Source organism: Dermacentor variabilis, chromosome 9 (genome assembly GCF_050947875.1).
Source record: "Dermacentor variabilis isolate Ectoservices chromosome 9, ASM5094787v1, whole genome shotgun sequence".
Lineage (NCBI taxonomy): Eukaryota > Metazoa > Arthropoda > Arachnida > Ixodida > Ixodidae > Dermacentor > Dermacentor variabilis.
The window spans coordinates 126885638-126906570 of record NC_134576.1 but is presented as its reverse complement, the minus strand read 5'-3'; the positions used below and the strand labels follow the sequence as shown (position 1 = coordinate 126906570).

Genomic DNA, 20933 nt, shown 5'->3' with positions numbered 1-20933 from the left:
GCTTAAAAACACGATATACCACAAAAAGAGATCCGTACAATAATGTTTATATTCTTCTAATGAAACTTAGCTGATGCGATGGCTATTTTTTTGCACGGCAAAAGTTTCACAACGTTTTGCCGCATCGTGTCAGATTGGCACGTGCATGCAAATGCATTTTCCGCTTCTATACCAGTAGTGTCACATAGGCACATACCCATTCTGGAGTGGCACCGGGACATTCTGGGGCAATTCTGGAGCGTTAGCCCAGAATGAATAGGTACCAAGATTCGCATACCGAGAGGGTTAATCACATCCTCATCATCATCAGCCTGGTTGCACCCACTGCAGGGCAAAGGCCTCTCCGATACTTGTCCAAATAGCCCGGTCATGTGCTAATTGTGGCCATGTTGTCCCTGCAAACTTCTTAATCTCATCCGCCCACCTAACTTTCTGCCGTCCCCTGCTACGCTCCCCTTCCCTTGGAATCCAGTCCGTAGCCCTTAATGACCGTCGGTTGTCTTCCCTCCTTATATGTCCTGCCCACATCCCCCCCCCCCATTTCTTTTTCTTGATTTCAACTAAGATGCCATTAACTCGCGTTTGTTCCCTCACCTGATCTTCTCTTTTCTTATCCCTTAACGTTACACCCATCATTCTTCTTTCCATAGCTCGTTGCGTCATCCTCAATTTAAGTAGATCCCTCTTCGTAAGCCTCCAGATTTCTGCCCCTTACGTGAATACTGGTAAGACACAGCTGTTTTACACTTTTCTCTTGAGGGATAATCGCAACCTGCTGTTCATGATCTGAGAATGCCTGCTAAACGCACCCCAGCCCATTCTTATTCTTCTGATTATTTCAGTCTCATGATCCGGATCTGCGGTCACTACCTGCCCTAAGTAGACGTATTCCCTTACCACTTCACTTGCCTCGCTACCTATCGTAAACTGCTGTTCTCTTCCGGGACTGTTAAACATTAGTTTTCTGCAGATTAATCTTTAGTTAATCACATAGAATAAAGTAAATCAAACAAGCCCATTGAATTTAATATTATGTAGTCCGCTATTCCACTAAGAGTTCGGTATGTTTTAGAGATGCCTACGAACCGGCATTGTGTGGTCAGTATTGATGCTGATTTTTCTTTATTGCTCCAAACTGAGGTGCGCTTACAAGAACTATACCTTCGCGGTCAGCATACAGGGTTCATGTAAGGCCGTTAGCTGGTACTTGTAGTTGAAGAATATACGTATAACCTTTGTATATATGTGCGTCTACAAATACAGCCGATAAGTAAATGACCAACGCCAAGCGCAGGGGAATAGCTAACGAGCGCTTAGCTTTAAAGGATAGGCAGACGTAACGCCATGTGATGTTTGGTTCGATGCCTGCCGTTGTCAAGACAATCCATTCGTCCCCGACGTACGCTTTTTATGCCGACGCATCCAGCCAGGGCCCAAGGCTAGGGACGCCAGAACCGCCGAACAATCTGGAATATTGGGAGCCCCAAGCCACTCATAACATGCGTCACAGATCAGTTGGGATGAAACAGGAGACTATGTTCGAAATTTATTGGCGATCAGCGACGGCGAGAGCGTAGGCTTCATGGCGCGTCGCACAGAAGCGGGAGCGACGGATGACGCAGCGTTTGTCGAATTTACGTCACGGCGTACCTAACTCACGGAGCATGCGCAGTAAGGAGAACGCTATAATTTTTTTTTAATAGTCAAAGCGTTAACTTTTACTGGCGTACTATGTTCTAATGTAATAAAAGAATGCCTCTCACCTTGCTTATCAAGACATCGCTTATTGCAATGGTGCAGGGGACGACGTCTCTTTCTGGGTGCGATTGGAATATCACCAGGGACACGCTGTGAAGAATACAGAAAGGTGGCGAACCAGAAATTGAAACAAGAGGAGCTGTATTCATGCGTGCTTCAGTGAATCATCAAATATGGTGCTTCATAAAGAGGAATCACTTCATTTCTCTCTCTCTTACAGACAAGGTGTGACCTACAAAAAAATCACCAATTATCCTGCTTGATAAGAAGGCTACGCACTATTTCGAATTCCCAAAAAGCAAGCGATGCTTAGAATTGTTGCGTTGCTTTGATCCAGCTGACGGGACGCAAACGTGATCTTTGTGCACACATGCTAGCTTTTCTTCCTAAACAAAACTCAGTAGCGAGTCAGCGCTTGCTGGCGTCGTCTTTCACTTACTGCTCGTGATTTTCTCTAATTCGTTTGCTCGTGGAGTAGGAACTTGGCGTCACAGGAGATTGAGGTGACCTCACGTGACCTCTAAGTTCTAGGTAACTCCACGCTACGAATACGGAGTGCAGAGTCAGTTAACACCGAATCGTCATCATCATCATCAGCCTGGTTACGCCCACTGCAGGGCAAAGGCCTCTCCTCTACTTCTCCATCTACCCCCGTTACATAACACCGAATACATAAACCCAACTCGACGAAGAGTATTACATCCAACAACTTGGGCCCCCGAAGGGCACATAAAAATAATGACCTTTCCGTATCGAATATATAATTCTAGTCAACCGCAAGCATTACTAACAAAATGTGCTACAACAGCCCTGCGTCCCCGCAGTTTCATACTGCACATTCCCTGCATTCTTGCTTGGATCACCGGAGCAAAATTTGTGCAGCGCAATGTAACGTGCACTAAAATAATCCGCCCTAATCTAACTATAACACTATTCTTACGCTGGCATTAGAAATGCTGTTCACTTTCAAGATACGTTCATTTCGTGTGATCCCTTTAAATTTGTTGGTAAACACTTGTCTTAGTTGTCTTTGCTTAAAACTCGTGAAAACCATTCCGCAAGGCAGCGACATCACGCCCGCCGACTCCTGAGCAATGGTGAGGAGAGAAATGTCGTGTGTGAGTCTTCTGAAATTGGGGGAAGCATCTTTGCCTCTGACGAGCAATTTTCCAGTAGGCTTCAAAATAAATAAATAAATCCACCTCCATACCAGCTTGTGAAGGTGGATGTATAGCGGAGCTATGCCGACGTTAGACAAGCAACTGTAAAAGTAAGATTTGTCAAATTTATCCCTTTTCTTTTCTGTGGCAGCAAAAGCTCTGAAAATATTGTCACGTGCATTACCTTGCATAACAACGACTTCCTTAAAAGAAGCGGGAACAGCTCCGCGCACGTCCGATTCCATCATGACCTATAGTCGGCGACAAAATAAGAATCGCGCCCGTCTGATTCCATCATGACTTATAGTCGGCGACAAAATAAGAATTACAAGGTTCTATGTACGGTCCAATACAGTGCGTCATCGAAAGAGATCTATCTATTTGCCTAAAGTCGAGCGGTTCGTGTATTCAGAACAACCGCTTTCCCCCGTACAGATCAGTCTCTCGTCACTGGTTTCAGGATGAAGCCTGAACGTCCAGGGCAAATTTTACGTGTGGCCTTGATACCATAGCTCAGTTATAACTAATATTTTGCCTTGAAACAACTAGCTTTTATTTTCCAATTAGTCTAGAGCATTTACATCAGCATGGGAAAGCCATTAAGACGGCAGCGGACTGCAGCTGGCTCGGCTCTCTTTCAGAAGTGCAAGGCAGGTGTACTGCGTTTCCGTGGGAGGAGCTCGTTTGTAAATGATAGGTTGACGCAGGCTGTAGAGGTGGCAAAATTGGTGCTGATGAGAGGGAGGCACGAAAGGCGTGCCGGGAAAGCGAGGCGTAGACTTGCCGCAAAGCGCAGAATTGCCGCGAAGCAGTCATCGGAGAGAGCGCGTTCTGGCAACGAAGCGCGAGGCCATATGCTTCACATGATGTGCTTCCAACCTGAACTAGATCTTCCTTCTTTTAAACCTTGTGGAAAAGGTTGCAGCCTTTTGTTTTCACGTCAATGTAAATTGAGGTTGAGCTTTGCGCGGTACCCAGTAGGTTTACGTGATACGTTAGACCCTATGCGCATGCGCAGCTTCTCCGCCGAGCCGCAGTAGATTTTAACATACCGTCCTCACGTAGCGTGCGGGATCATACAATCAAATTATAGGTGAAGTTAATGATTGGTACGTTGGAGCGTTCCGCATCAAAAACGCATCACGGACGCTAATGCTGTGCCGGGTGAAAATCAGAACACTTTCCCGTCGGTGCCATCTATCCAGGCCTAGCAGCGTCAAAAGAGTAGGGCGGATCTAAAACAAAACGATAAATGATCGCCAATACTTCGTTCCCTAGGAAAACGAACTAAACGATGGCTGCTTTTCATTTGCCGCTTCAACGATAGAAAGCAAGCTGCAAGGGCGAATTCCAATCCAGGCGGGCGGTCGAGGGCTGGCCTGGTTGCTGTCAGGTTATGCAATCGCGGTAATCAGAGCGATAGTCAGCAGGACATACACAGTGGGGCCGGCGTATGATGTAATACGGTAACGTGTCACGCAAAGTTAAACAACTAAAATCTCAAGTGCCTCGGCCGGTGTAGCGACAGCGTTTGCTAACGTCAGGGTTCACGCACTTTTGCGCAACGTGTCCCGCAAAGTTAAACAACTAAAATCTCAAGTGCCTCTACTGGTGTAGCGACAGCGTTCGCCAACGTAAGAATTCACGCACATTTGCGCGTGCTGGCATAACACCTCGCAGCAAGGAAAGCAAAAGGTTTTACCCGCTGAGAAGATCGCGGAGCTTTTCTGCGTTTTCCTTCGTCACGTCGGCGTCCGCTGGGTTAATCTTGATTCCGACAATCTTCGGCACGTCCACGGCACTCGTTCCCTTGATGGCGTCGAAGGCGAACTTCGGGAAGCAATATAAGATAATAGGTGGTCACACCAACGCGCACACAGCAAGCGCTCGAGCGCCCAAGGTAATCCTAATCATCATCATCGAGATAATTTATTTTCATGTGAGGGCCCCTAGCGGAGATTTGCATAATAAGGAGGAAGGACAGTCATGAGTAACAAACAATGGTAATTTGTATGACCAGAAAAATAATAATGTCAGCGCAAGAGGAATTATGGGAACGGGAACATGCATATAAGAGCAATAAAAGTGACACACGTAATACCAAGAAGGCAGTCAGGGCGCTCACACAACAGGGTTACGCAAAATTACCCATGGCAATCAAAAGAAACATCAGTTGGTGAAGTTTGTATTACTGCATATATCTTATCACTGTTTATTGAAACCTTGAAGAGTTATGTTTATTTACTATAAATTCAGTCAATGCACATCTATGGCAACTGGACGAAGTTAAGAGTCGAACCGTCTATTCATTGCATGCTAAAATGAAAAAGTCGCAGTTCCGCCCAATAGACGAAGCACCGGGAAATGCAGCTCACGTAGGGGGGATAGGTGTCTTGCTTTGAGAAGTGTGAGCTGGCGGTGTTGCGAATTCGCAAAAGGCCGCGAAGTCTTACATGACAATGAGCGTCACGGGATGCGGCGCGCGTCGCTGACTGACGGCGTTTCTCAAATTTAGTGCTGCGAAGGGACAAATGTCTGAACTACTGTGCGGAATATGCGACAAAATAGTGCAAGGTACGCAGAATAGTACGTATATTTGAATATACCTGTTGTACCTTTTTTTGGATAATAAGAAATAAGGGCAAATCTGTCTGATTTGCCCTTGTAGTTTGTATCGCAGTAATATCTAGACGAGGCGATGCCCGATGTGGTGGATGAAGTGCTCCTTCGCGCAGGCGCAGCAAGTCCCCTGTTTTACTCGCGAACGATCATCATCATCGTCAGCCTGGCTACGCCCACTGCAGGACAAAGGCCTCTCCCATACTTCTCCAACTGCCCCGGTCATGTGCTAATTGTGGCCATGTCCCTGGCGAACAATATGTGCGAGGAAGTCTCGGCACAGCGCGGTGGTGGAGTTGCGTGCGAATGCCGAGCGAGGGCGCTCCGGCTTACGCCGCGATGCCAGCTTTGAGGCTTGAGCCGGTTGCCTAACGACAAGAACATACCTGGCGCAAGTTTTTGGAAATAGATGAAGCATGTCTATGCTGCAGCAAAAATTTGGAGGCCACTCAGCACATACTGATGGAAGGCGAATATATTCGCCTAGTTATACCCACAGGTAACGTACACCTTCCAGAAGCGCTTGGGTTTTAAGTGGACGGAAGCATCAACCGGTCAGCAAACAAGATAAGCAAGACACGTTTAGAGTCTGTGTGGGAAAAAAAAAGTAGTGAGGAGATTGATACGACCCAATCTCTTAAAGTCATGACTAGCTGTAGAAGCTAGATTTTGAAGGAAAATGAATTAAGTAACTATACACAAAAATACTAGATAATGAACGTGTATAGCATGCCTGATTAAATCAATTAGGTTAGATGACTATTTTTCACCATTCCGTTTCAAAGCGGATGCCAATAAATCATCATCTTCATCATCGCAGGGCATATCGGGTGCTCAATCAAGTCATAGCGCTTTTTATAGCATTACCTATAGTGACATGTAATTCGTTGGTGAGACACCCGGTGATCTATCAAAGTTACGGAATGGATGCCAAGACAGGAGAAGCGCAGTCGGGGAGGCTAGAGAATGAAGTGTTGGGATGAGATTAGAAAATTTCCACGGGAAAATTTATGTTCTAAGCTGGCGCAAGACAAGGACAATTGGAGATCGCTGGAGAGGTCATTGTTTTGAAGTGGATATAAGTAGGATGATGACGATGACGACGATGACGCCGAAGATGACGGCGACGATGACGGTGACGACAACGACGATGACGAAGATCATAACGATGATGACAGCGATGATAACAACGATACCTAGAAGGAGATTTGACGCCACGATCTATGCTAGTTTCGTAACTGACGCTGTGCCCGGGATGCACAGGACATGGGCGTGTGACGTATGTTTTGAATCCGCATTGGTCTAAAACGTGATCATGGCTGCACAAAGTGAAACCTTACACAACGAATTCCTTGATAAACAGTTTCGATTCACCCGCACCTCAGCTTCAAATAAAGTTTTCTCAGATTAAGGTGACAAGGTACTGAAGGTAGGGGAAGAAATAATTCCGCGATTAAAACTGACGCGCAGTGACCGCCCAACTCGTCGTTCTTGCTCCCAACTTCCCGTTTAATACAACTGCACTAATCATGCAGTGCGGGTTCACATGGTAAAAATAAACGATGTCCTCGCATAAAGATACAAGAAAGCAATCGTACGCACTTAAAATTATACCTTGAGGTTTTACGTCTCAAAACCACGATTTGATTGAGGCGCGCCGTAATGAGGGACTTCGGATTAATTTTGACTACCTGGGGCTCTTTAACGCGCAGCCAATGCGCAGATCACGGGCCCTTTCTTTTTCCTGCATTTCACCCTGTTCAATATGCAACAAATAGAAAGCTAAAGCTGAAGCAGACACTACATTCGCATGCAATGTTTACAAGAGTGCCTGGTCTAAACACTCTTGCCTAAAGTGTACAGACCATCGCACGTTGGACGCCCGATGGCAACGTGGGAACGCGCTTACCTTTACTTTCGGCATCACATCGGCAACGTCTGAGAAGTCGTCCGCCAGTACGACGCTGAGGGCAGCGTAGCCGTTCTTCTCCCATCCATCGATGCGACCCAGACTGGCGTAGCACGCGACGTCCTCGGAACCATCGTAGTCGAAGCCGACGTACTTGACCTTGTCCTCACCCAGCGCAGCGATCGCCTGGAGGCCGGCCTTCGCTGCCGGTGACGAATGAAACGCAAGCGTCAACCGAGCACCGCGAAAGTTTCTATCCCAAAACGCAAAGCAAATATACAGATGATAGGACAGCATGACGAAACCACATCCCCCGTGAGATACACGTCAGCAGCTGCAAAGGAGAGCACATGCAAATCGCTCGCGAACAAAAACAGTAGGCGTACTATAAAATTCACGCACAAGATCTACAGGCATGTACACAGTCATGACAAGGAAATAAAGTCATTCGCGTACAAACGATACGACGTCATCACAACACGTATTGCAGGCACTCAAATGTGCGGTGCCAAAACACAATAAAACATTCTACCTGTTGCCGCGTCTTTAATGCGGTAAGGACGATGTCTATAAGCATTATTCGGCACGTAAAGAAAAGACAACAAAGAAGAAGATATTACCGCGCGCCTTGAAAGACCAGTCTGGTTACTACTACTGCTGATAGATGCTTTTGGTCCCCGAGTTTCCGACGTCGCAACATTATGTAAACATCGTTACGGTGCATTTGATTTATGCACTTATTTGATTCCTCTAGGTGCTGAGACAATTGTCTGTCGATCATAGCTAAAAACAAATTGCTTAACATTTCTTTAAAAAAAAGGGGCATGTTATGACTGAATAAACGCGAACGCCTTTGTCCCCTTGAAATGACTTAATATGGCAGTAGGTGGAATCATTAGGCTAATTGAGATTAAATGAGTGCTCACAGATGACCACACGTGTTATTAGCGCTGGTAGGTACGCCATGCCTTCTTTTGTCCTCGTGTTTATTTGCGCTTAACTGTTCTTGTCAAGTTGCACGAACAAGCCCGTATTGCTACTCTTCTCGTCGTACCTACGTTCATCTTAGTGGGCGGTTTGATCGGCGTCCATCAAAATCAACCGCCCACGGCTTCAACTACTTTGCTTATATTAGTAATCTTGTGATTTTATGTCTTTGTTATGAAGACATCACCGTTATTAAAAAAAACAAGAAAGAAACACCGTTCAAACGTAGGAGAAGGAATGCCCTCGAACTATAAAAATAAATAAACCACTCGCAAAATTTCAATTGAAAGCGTGGTTTCCTCTCTAACCATTTTTCTCTTCTGAATGACTCCAATATTGACGATTTACATAGGCTCCCCGATCTTCAAACTTCGCACATTAATTGAACGGGTTTTCGGTGGTGAGGAACTCGTGTGTCACGTGTTGCACGACGTGTAGGATTTATTTCCTCCTGATATCTTTTAACTGAAGCGCAAAAAAAAAATTTCCTTGCGCGCGTTGTTGATGCCCCAAATGCCTTCACTTGCCCTTGCAGAGGCAGCTGTCGTGGCAGACTTTGACGGAGTGGCTAGGCGAATAAGTTGACGGGAACATAACCTTCCATCGGAGAAAAATGAAGACGACTCACGTCCTACGTTCCCACACGTTGATCCCATGCTGTAGATGACGTTGTCGCACGGCTGGTACAGCTGGACATAATCGACGGTGTCGCTGGCAGCTCTCTCGGAAGTGACGCACGTCAGACCCGCTGCAAAAATTGTGCCTAGCCTCAGCATGGTACCGTTTTGTGTCGGTGAGCCACAAAACATCGTCATCTACGCAAGCACTTGCGACTTCAATACGTTAGGCTTAGCGTGAATCGAACACTTTTAGCTCACCGCATGGGAACGCAAACTCAATCAAAACATAACCAGACATGGTTTAATCTGCTGCCTTTTGTCAAAGCTCTTCGAGCGCATACAATCTATTAGAGCACAAGGAGCCGTTGGTGGGGTCATGCGTATCGCAAGGCCTGACGGAATCGCCCAGTCATGTCAGATATTACGAGGTCTAGCCGCTTATGTCTTACAATTAGGGAGCCCGTATTCACAAAAAAAAAATATCTTACGATAGAAATTTTTAAGATCAGCTGCTAGATATCCAATCGGGCTGACGGATATTATTGGGAACGTAGGGCAGGCAAAAGAAAAGAGCACTGCTAAACGGGGGAAAAAAACGTTGATTACGCCCGAGCTGAGCGAAGTGGAATCGAAAGCAATCGGCCGCGTCTTGTCGATCGAGAAAAACTGCAGAACAATTTGCACTGAGGTTGGAGCTAGGGCTGCCGCCATATTTTCCAACGCTATTTCTTCGCGCGTGTTTAGCCGGCGCTAAGGCTCCCGGTTCAGCAGGCATTGGAGCGACGATCGGAAATAAATCCCTAATTGCGCTATTCGCTTCTTCTAAACTCGTCTGAATCTCGAGGCAAACGCGGCTGGCCCACGAAATCTCCAAGATCGTTCCGAGATTCTGGCCACAATCGGCGGCACAGAAACGGCACTGTAGGTGCCAAAAGATTGTCTTCGCTTCAACAGGTTCGACATTTGGCACACAGACATCGCCACGACAACTGAATCCGACTATACTGGAAAGTATATCTGTATCTTGAAGGCGTGGACACATAATGGAGGTCTTAAGAGGTCAAGAAATGCAACAACCAAGTACAGGGTAAATGAAAGCGTAAATATATGACCAGGAGTCATCAAAAAGAAAGACGGAGAAACAGACACAGCATATTGGATGCAAGGGCTGGAAACAAGAAAGACAATGCAAATGTACAATAATCGCAAAAAAGAAATCAGAAAGACATATCTTTAGAATAACACCAAGGGCAGTGCCTTGCTGTTGAGACCTGAGTTGGTTGCCTAAGGACAAACACTGCGAAGCAAGTACTCGGAACATGTTGAGGTATGAGTCTGTGGCAGCAAAAATCCCAAGACATATCCAGCATATCCTAAACGGAATGCAAAGGTGATCTCCCAGAAAGACCCGTAGGTTACGTCCATCTCTCAGAAGCACTGGTATTTAAAGCGGACGGAACCATTAACCGGTTAACAGTCAAGTTAAGCAAGAGACGTTTAGAGTATTAGTGAGAAAAAAAAAAGCAGGGGAGAGATTGTTGACATCCGATCCGCTAGAAGCACTCGTAATTGTACAACATAAGTTTGAAGGCTCTTATAAGAAGAAGAGAGAAAGTATAAGGAGACGTAATTAATTAGGGTTTAGGAAACGAGGGGCAACATACTAGACAGATAAGCATGTATAGCGTGCCTGATCAGCTCAAGCAGGCTAGGTGACTATTTGCTACCGTCTCGTTTCAAAGGGGATGCCAATAAAGCATCACCATCTGCTCCTTCCTTGCATTCGCGTTCCTATACAAACGAGAACTTAGTTAGGCCTAACCATAAGACGAGCACTTCGGCTTGCGCCTTCGTTACAACGTGCGAGTTCAGCATGATTTCTGCTTGTACACTTGTGTTTCACTTTACGCCGTAGTTGATCAAATAACAGCGGCGCGAAATCGCATTCTCGAGATATTCTTAAGATGCCTTGTACTTTATGCTTTGACGATGGCATTTAAATTATCCGAGATAGCGCTTACGCGTGGGGTACTACATTCTAAATGTCTAATAGTTTATTTCTATCTTAGAGCCCAGCTCTTAGGCGTCCTCGGCGTATCCGAGGCAACGAGCACAACGAAGGATGCAAGAGCGAACGCCGAGAGCAGCGGGGGAAACGGCGACAGCAAAGAAAGTGCGAGGAAGAAAGCGGAGGAGGAGGGTAAGGGCGAAATCGAGAGAAGAAAAGCGTAGTACGGCTCAAGACGGGTTCTGCGGCTACGACCGCTACGAGATGGCGCCAGAGTAGCGCGCCGACGTCTGTTCACCGTCAGCATGCGGCGAGCGCGTCCACTGATACCATATATGGAAACAAAGCGCTGCATGAGCAGAGCCCTGTCTGCGGCGGCTTCCGTGAATGGCGCCCACGCGTCACCCACGCGCTGCCTCTCGCGATATCCCGATTAGTGGGACAGTAGCATCACACTTCTCTCCGTTTGCAAAGTGCCGCACGAGACAGATTACCACCACCAGCCAATATATCGAGAAATAAATACAAGTGCAGAGCTGTGCTTAAAATCTCTGTTAGGCAGTATTGTAATCGTCGGTGAACTTTGTTTTACTAAGGGGAAAGCCTTGTATGCTCCGTTAGGAAAAAAATCCGTCGTAGTCGGCGTGACCGAAAGATGGCACCAAAATGGCTGGCAGCGCAAAGTGTAAAAACACGTCAAGGAATACTCAACATTGATGTCGAATTTCTCAGGGAGGTTCAAGTAAACAAAGTGAATTAATGGACTCGAAAAGAAAATTTTGTACGATTCTATCTGGGTGGGATTCGAACCCGCGAACATCCGGTGTGCGAGACAAGTATGCTACCCCGACGCCACGTCGGCTCCGCGGTTCTGGCTGACTGAACATGTGAACAAGTGCGTGCGTCACTGTGCACGTGACGGCGCAGCCAATGGGGAGGAGGTGGCGCCACGTCATGAGTGCATATCTCGAGTTCATTCGTGACGTTGCGAGGTCTACAAACGGCACAATGCGTTCGCATTCTCACTCATGCGCAGTCTTAAGTGTCAATGCCATTGTTTTTCTTTATTTATTTAGGGCAATCTTACAAAATAGCCTAAAGATCCATGGCTAAATGCGAACTATTATCTCACTAGGAGCAGTAAAAAGCGCCAAACAGGACGAAGACAGGGACACAGACAACAGCTCTGTGCTCTGTGTCTCTCTCTTCGTCCTGTTGTTTAGCGCTGTTTAGTGCTCGTAATCATGAATCAACTAGCCCGAATGCGTACTCTTCTGCTTGACTAGATCGGGACACCCTTATAACTGCAGTAAAAGACGGAGCAGACGACAAAAGCACATAGCACTCTCCAGTATAATGTCCCTTTAAAAAGTGCAGCAGCGGGCAGCTTACCTTCCTACGCCATCAATAGTGTTTCTACTGTCGGCTTACCATACAAGCTATCGTCGCCATTTCCATGGTTGTCGTTCTCGTCGTGAACTGACGGTGTATTCATCGTAATATCGGGAGCAGGCATAATCAGTGGTGTCTCCGTGCCTTCTGCTTTGCGTTCGGTGACTGCAACGTGACGGAAAACGGCGCCAGACAGTCACAGAGTGTGTACATACATTCGGGCCCGATGTCCTAAACGCCGGCTCACCGTTCTCTCTACAGCAGGCGGTGTGCCATTCGCCATCGTTCTTATCACCAACTTCGTGGCTGCCATATATACGACGCAGCTCGAACGCGGGTGTAGCGTCAACTGCGCTATCTTGGTACCACGAGTGTCGCGGTCCGCGCCTTCGTCGTCACGCTTGTTCCGTTCCTGACACTCATTCTCAGAACCTTCAGCCGTGACGAACGTGGCTCCCGTGCCACACACAAATATAGAGAAGCAGAATTGCCTCAATCATTAAGCTGGAAATGTCACTGCTCCGCTGTGAAGCTGTCAAGCGAGCATATGTAGTGACAATGAACAATTGCGATCGCCATTCCCCGAGTTCCAAGGGCTCGCGTAGCTTATATATAACTTGCTCTAGAACGTCTCTCTATGCCATCAACATAAATTGGAACGCGAACAGGAAATAACTTATTATAATTCGCATATACATAAGCGTGTGACATGTAATTGCTCTGCAGCCGATTTGTAACTGTAAAGTAATTCTAAGTATACGCTTTGAAGTCTCAGTTAAGTCGTTGGTACAAACGCACGTGAAACTGAACGGAACAATGCAATCGTGTAGTTAAGCTACAATGCGCATTTGAATTTATGCTTCGGGTACATGACAACATTGTGTGCATACTACAGTTGAGTTAGTACTAAAACAAGTGTTGTGAAGTATACCTTATGACATTTCCAACTATTAGATGATCTTATTTTTTAACCAGCTACGTGTTTCCTGTATCACCATTGCAATGTCGCTGTATTTTTCAGGTGTTGTCATTCACTGTCCTAGGGAAGGATAATGAGATTCGTCCGTGCGATTCGTTCCGCTTTATAGCCACATTCCCTTCCAAGAACTTCCTCAGAAGAAAAAAAAACGAACAAAGAGAACATTATTGACTTTGATCTAACAAGTTCAATGATGTGTTTGCTTACAAGAGCGGGTCTAACTGATTAGCCAGCGCACACACGCCCACCAATCAGAGTAGCCAAGGCACAGGATAAGCCTATTAGGTGGCAAGTCTTTGATTAACGCATGCGTTAATGATATATATTGCCCTGAAAACACCGCCAAAGGATGAAACAAATTAGGACCGCACATACCATGTAATAGACATTCACACCGACGCCTTTCTTCAAGCTTCAATGCGAGCTCGCATACATACACACTGATGTGCTGCTTCAAGATGAGAATAACGTTGGTTGAACGAGGAATCCTAATGGGACCACTGCTTCGTCAAAAGGACTCGCCTTCATCAGGCAGAGCTGTGCCAAAGACAAGCGCACTTGTCGAAACGTTGGCTACGGCGGCATTGCCTGTTCAATCAATGTTACTGGCAATGTCAGAGAAAGGGTTTAGCTACAGTCTTGGCGCCCTTTCGACCACGGGCCTCGGTGTTGCAGGTCATATTGCACTTGACCGTACTTCATCATGATATAGAAACGCTGACCAACATTCAAGAAAGGCCCACTACAGCATTAAGTCTGCACCTTGTTTTTCAAATTTCTTCCGACGACAGCCTTACCGAACTATCGTTGTGAACAATCAAATGCTATTGCGCAGGATCACATTTATCTATACAAAACTCTGAACGTTGTTGCAAATACGATGGTGAGCCACGTGAAAATCTGAATTGTTATTCAGATTTGCACGTGTGATGCCATTGCGGCTGTGCAAAAATGGTTGAGCATTGGGCTGCTTCGCTGAGGTACCCACGTCGATTATTTTTTTGACACACCACGGTATCTTTATAGCTATGGCAGCTGTGGTTCTGACTCGAGGACGCCGGTTCGATCCACGCCGCATTGGCCGCATTTCGACGAGGCCCAAATGCAAAAAATTAAAAAAAAAAATTATGGGGTTTTACGTGCCAAAACCACTTTCTGATTATGAGGCACGCCGTAGTGGAGGACTCCGGAAATTTCGACCACCTGGGGTTCTTTAACGTGCACCTAAATCTAAGTACACGGGTGTTTTCGCATTTCGCCCCCATCGAAATGCGGCCGCCGTGGCCGGGATTCGATCCCGCGACCTCGTGCTCAGCAGCCCAACACCATAGCCACTGAGCAACCACGGCGGGTGATGCAAAAAATGCTCGTGTACTTAGACTTGGGTGAACGTTAGCGAACCCCAGATAGTCGAACTTATTCCCGAGTTCCCCAGTTCGGCGTGCCTCTTAATCAGATTGTGATTTTGGCATGTAAAACCGCAGAATGTAGTTAAATAAATTAAGGCGGTTCCAATGAATCGAACCACCTCCCTGGTTCCACAGCCTCAATTTGGGATACCACTAATTTCAAGATCGCCGTTCAAAGTGCCTTATAGTGCGATTTTCTTGTCATATCCTGTACGGCAAATATTGTGTATTTTCACCACTCCTTTCTGGTGTGCCTACAGGGCCATGAATGTATGTATAATGCACCAAAAATAAATAAATAAATAAATAAATAACTCAAATAAAAAAATAAATAAACGTTAGACGCGAGCAGTGCTCCGCATTCCCGAATCTGCGTGGCCATTAGGAATTGCTGCGGAATGCACGTTGGTACGTGTATTAGTATTAAAGCGACATGGGCCGGTTCTGGTTATACTCCGTCACTGCAATGTGACGATGCAAAGAATCCGCCACGAAATGCTGCTACACAAGACGTGCTCAAAAGGAAGTGAAATATTACCACGTGACCATTCAGGGAGTCACGAACGAAACATGAACATACGGTTGTATGCTGCTCGAAAAGGTCTAAAAGCTGCTCTCTCTTCCCACCACTCTTGCCAAGCTACCAGGCAAGTTGCGGTGCCACACACCACGGTCGTACGGCGGCGTGCACCGCCATATTTTAAGAAAAAAAAACTATTGCTGTCAAAGGCTCAGCGAGTAGCTGTGTTTATGCAGCTTCTCAGCTACGTTCTCAGTGAAAGCGCATATTCAAAAATTAATTCTTAATAATAATAATATTTGGGGTTTTACGTGCCAAAACCACTTTCTGATTATGAGGCACGCCGTAGTGGAGGACTCCGGAAATTTTGACCACCTGGGGTTCTTTAATGTGCACCTAAATCTAAGCACACGGGTGTTTTCGCATTTCGCCCCCATCGAAATGCGGCCGCCGTGGCCGGGATTCGATCCCGCGACCTCGTGCTCAGCAGCCCAACACCATAGCCACTGAGCAAATAAATTCTTAGGCTAGAACAACTCGAAAGATCATGTGACCACCGATCGTCACATTCAACATGTCAGTGATGACAAAAGTTCCGTGACAAACAGCAAACAGCAAGTTGAATTTATATTCCACTTCGCTGATTGGTTAGGCATAGTCCTCTATTCCAGCGCAGAGACGGTATAACGGAGCGACAGACGAACTTCGTATTCTTTGGCATGCACGCGCCATGTACGCTGGAAGACTCGATGCAAGCAAGATGCTTTCATTGCGATAGCAATTATGCGCACACACCAGGGGCATTTCTACCGTCTTCGTCGGCGTCGCCGTAACGTTCCGTATAAAGTCCAAGGGCGATAACATCTTCATTGCGCGCCGTATTATGTACGTGCGAGCGAAAGCGTGCGAGGGTGAGCTGATAATGGTAGTGACTACACCACGCGCGTACAAGGGAGGAAAGCGTGGAGGAAGCGCGCCGTCTTCGGTCGCGCCAAGCGCACCAGGGGGACGAGATTCCTACTCTGGCGGCAACTGCGTACGGCGCAGCCGCACGGCTCCTATTTTGAAAGCGATCTGCAATAGGGACAGGGTGTAGTTGCGCCGACGGCTCGTAGCTTCGTGAGCACTGTGTTCTCGGCGCTCAGCTTGCGTTGAAGCAACAGGCAGCACGAAGGTCACTTTGCTCGCTGCTCCTGCCGCGCTGCCTCACGCCAGCGTTTTAACAACGAGTATTCGCGGTCATCGAGTGTGATGTGTTCATATCAGCCTGCGCGCGCGTGGCACCATGCTTGTCAATTCAGTCAGTAAGCGAATGTTTGCAAGTTTACACGACCTTTAAAACTATATCCTTACTTCGTATAGCTGCATACTAATTTGCTATCGCAATTGATGCTTCGTCTTTCGGTCGAAACTGACTTTTTCCATAGGTCATTAACCAATAAACGCGCACTCAAATTCAAGGCTCTCCAGTACTGTCTATTTGTTTCTCGCGTGTTTCCACTGAAAAGGAGCAATAAGCTTAAAGAATTAGGGTCTAGACTAGTTGGTAGCATGGCATTATGAAGAAACGGTAAGTAAAAAAGAAATAATAAAGCGTAAAGTAGAAGGCAACACATATCAAAATATAGCAGCTTTTCATCGCAGCGAAGTTCTGATTAAGCACAGTTCTCAATACCTTGTCACACCTGATACTGAATGAAACGGCATTCCACTGCATTCTGTTGCCCAAAGCGCACTTTCCCATTCGGGAGACAAGCGTAGGAGCACTGCAAATGTATTCTGATGGCCCTCTTCAGGCAAGCTCACTTAATATGATGGCGACGACGAGAGATAATAGGCACAGCGCCGCCACAAGAACGACGACCATTATCTGCACGCTCGACGATTCGAGGATGCCGTCTCTGCACAAAGTTCACACAGCATTAATGTGCATGCATGGGAATCTGAAATTGAAACGAATTCTGGGGTTTCACGTGCCAAAACAATAATCTCATTATGAGGCACACCGTAATGGGGGACTCCGGAATAATTTTTACCGCTGGGGTTCTTTAACGTGCCCGCAATGGACGGGACACGGTCATTTTTTGCATTTCACTCCCATCGAAATGCGGCCGCATGTGGCCGGGATTCGATCCCGCGACCTCGCGCTTAGCATGCGCAACACCATAGCCGCTAAGCCACTACGGCGGGTATGGGAATTTCGAGAAGACTTCGGACTACTGCTTAGAAAACCAGAAGTAGCGGAAGCCGCTTCTAGTACTGCGCTTTGCGTCTGTTGTAATGCTTTAACTGCTACTGGCGCAGCAATTAAAATGTTGTTATTGGTATGTTGGTGATTTGCAAAACAAGACGCATGCGAACATTCGAAGTATCATAGTCAAAGAAAAAGAAAATTGACGCTGACCACGGACATAAATAATAAGACATTTCAGCATCCATTTTTCGTTTGACTACGACTGATCGACCAGTCCAGTTTTCGTCACACACCAGTGACTTCATTAGAAATATAAAATAGGAACAGCGGTGTCTTTTGCTATTCCATTCGTATATCCAATCCGAGAATTCGCTATGCGAAAAGTTCCAATATCCGTTTCTATTAGAATTTAAACGATAATATCAGTTATACATACAGTCTGGAGACAGAGATCGACGCAAGCGAGGACCGTTCCTAATTGATTGGCAGCAACAGCCGCGCTTATTGCGCAGATGAATGTCACGGTGCAGATACCGTATTCACTCGCATATAGGTGGCCCCCTACGTATCTGACTCGCCGAGAAATTTTAAAAAGTTACCTCGAATATACGTCGACAACCCAAAAGCTTTTAATACAAACGAAAAACTTTGAACATGACGCACCCTTATATACCGTAAGATCGGTTAGTATATCTCGTTAGTTGATGCCACAAGCGGCATCATTGTCGGAACTGCCAGAGAATTCATGCTTGCCATGCACCCGAAGCAACGTCGTCATCGGTGCCGTCAAGTGCATAGTATATGCTGCATTTCTTAAAGCTAGTGTGGATAATCTTAGGACTGACTTTACGGCGTCAGTTCGGGGCATTAGCTAGCTTTGCTAACCGATGTAGGTCGAGGTTCTTTGTTCACGAATATCGGTCGATAGCCCACTTTGGGTGACTTAAAGAATACGAGAAAAGATAAGGTCGACCTGTATTCGAATAAATACGGTACCTCCTGTTCAATAATTTCTGGTCGTTCTTAACAATATTTGCTACAAGCTGTTGTCGCAAAGAGGACACAGCGGTTTACAATACGGACAGTCTCACCATGGCTGCGCCCTATACATGGAACGGTGCAGTGCCGCAGTATCGCAATCGCCTGCTGCGGTGGCTTAGCGGCTATCGTCTTGCGCTGCTAAGCACGAGGTCGCGAGATCGAATCCCGCCCGCGGCAGCCGCACTTCGATGGAGGCGAAATGTAAAAGCACCCATGTCCCGTACATCGGGGAAACGCTAGAGGTCACCCGGAGGTCAAAACTACTCCCGAGTCCCCCAGTATGCGGCGTGCCTCATAATCAAATCGTGGTCTTGGCGCGTAAAACCACTCAATCCAGTATCACAATGGTCTCTTTCAACAGTAGGTCACCAGAAGCTCTGTGCGCTTCTGGTGACCTACTGTCTCTTTGCTACACTATTAGATTGCAGCGTTAGAATAGCGTTTGTTGTCTTATGTACGCTAAGCGCAAGCTCCTTCGCGGGACGTTGCTGCGCGCCTCCTTTCAATACGTAGTTTAACGTGCGGGAACGCAAATGTAAGAAAGAGGTTAAAGACAGAGCGTCGTCTAATGTCTTGTGTAAAACGTATCCAAGACAATCCATTAGGGACTATTCTGTTCTTGCTATGCGGACGCGTCTCTTTTAGGCACACAGATGCCGGAATCGCAGAATGATCTCAGAAATTGGACGCATTATGCACTCATAACCAACATTTCAGGCAAGTTTAGAGGAGGCGAAAGCTCATTTCAATAGTCACCGGCGATCAACGACAAAATAGTCATGATGAGAATTCACGCTGAAGTGGGGGATCCGTGGGCGTCGCGACGTTCAATACCGCTATTTCTTAGCGTGCGTCAACGTTACGAACGCTGAACTCGCCAGTAACGTACGTTATCAAAGCGCACGTGAATCGCTGAAACTCAATAACGTTCGGCGCATGCGCAGTGAGGACAACGCTATTCCTTTACGTACGTAGCGTTGTCCGTGTGTGTCGCTTGTGTTCTGGCGATGTTCATCCTGCAACTGCGACATGCCGTTTACGAAGATACGCAACAGTTACACGGCAAAGTTCAAGCCGACGGCTGCGGAGTATGCGTGGCAAAACGTCAATCGTGCGGCAGGCCGACATTTCAACATCACTGAGGAAACGATTCGCGATTGGCGGACACCTTCAAGCAAGCGACAGGCGATGAAGTAGTAACTCGTTGCACAGTGTGTACCTTTGTATAAGACGTGCGTCGTACGCAAAAGTGCGTCTTACACACAAAGGTTTTCGTAAAAATGGCTGTTCTTTGGAGCGTGCGTCTTATATTGGGGTGCGACTTGTGCACCAGTGAATGAGGTATAATTTACCGGAGTAAATAAAGCTGCAAGTTATAGTAAGGCATAACCAAATCTCTTCGTGAGGTCGTAATTCACTGAGCAGAAACATCGAGGAAGCAGGACACTTACTCAGTCTTGTCTGCAAGAAGAAAAGAAGGACATTAAGAACAGGTTGAAATGCGGCACAGCTTATTGAAAACCGCGACGTATATATTATACGGTCAACAAGGAACGTCCGGTCATATAATCATCAATACACGATCAAGTTTCACCCAGCAGGCATGCTTGCCTCAACTTGGGAGTACCGATTATGAAAATTAAGAGGGGAACTGGGGTCTCTATTTCGCGCATTGTTTAATATTACTTTTGTTACACGCTCTAGATTCAACGTGTATGCAGAACGGACACATGCAAAAAAGAACCAGTAACGTAAACCTATCTACAGTAAGAGTGATGAAAAAAGAACAAACACAATGGGCAGTGGGCGACGTGACCCACATCAACCGGTATATAATGAATCAAACGCGCTTTTGAACTAAATGCCACCTCACTATAATCTAATAGCGTCGTGCACCCGTTCGAACTTATCTCGCACAAAATAACTTACTTTCATGCGCACGAAATGACTGTAGCACCATGCGACTGGCTGTTGCAGAGAGAAAGCGGCAAAGTCAACAGCCACGATGGCGCACTAAAACGCTTCCGTGAAATATTCTATGTTAAGTGAGAAAAAAATTACGGTGTTTTACGTGTCAGAACCGCGATATGATTATGAGGCATACGGAAGGGTGGAGACTTCGTATTAATTTTGACCGCCTTCGGTTTCTTTAACGTGCACCCGACACACGGGCGTTCTTGCATTTCGCCCTCATCGAAATGCGACCGCAGCAGCCTGGATCTGGTCCCACGCACTCGGACATAGAAGGGAAACGCCATAACCACTATATATGCCACCACAATGGCGGGTGTTCATGAAGTACGACGATACGTCGCCCTGACAGAGCACGGTAACCAA

The 20933-nt window shown here is 46.6% G+C and overlaps 1 protein-coding gene across 1 annotated transcript; it reads right to left on the bottom strand.

The window, feature by feature from the left end:
- Positions 1 to 1439: 1439 nt before the first annotated feature.
- Positions 1440 to 9209, bottom strand: LOC142558538 (uncharacterized). Its single transcript, XM_075670670.1, has 5 exons — positions 9062 to 9209; positions 7447 to 7649; positions 4621 to 4748; positions 1764 to 1848; positions 1440 to 1466 (listed from the first exon to the last, which is right to left on the bottom strand). Exons 1-5 carry the CDS (start codon positions 9207 to 9209, stop codon positions 1440 to 1442), a joined length of 591 nt encoding a protein of 196 aa, XP_075526785.1.
- Positions 9210 to 20933: the final 11724 nt, after the last annotated feature.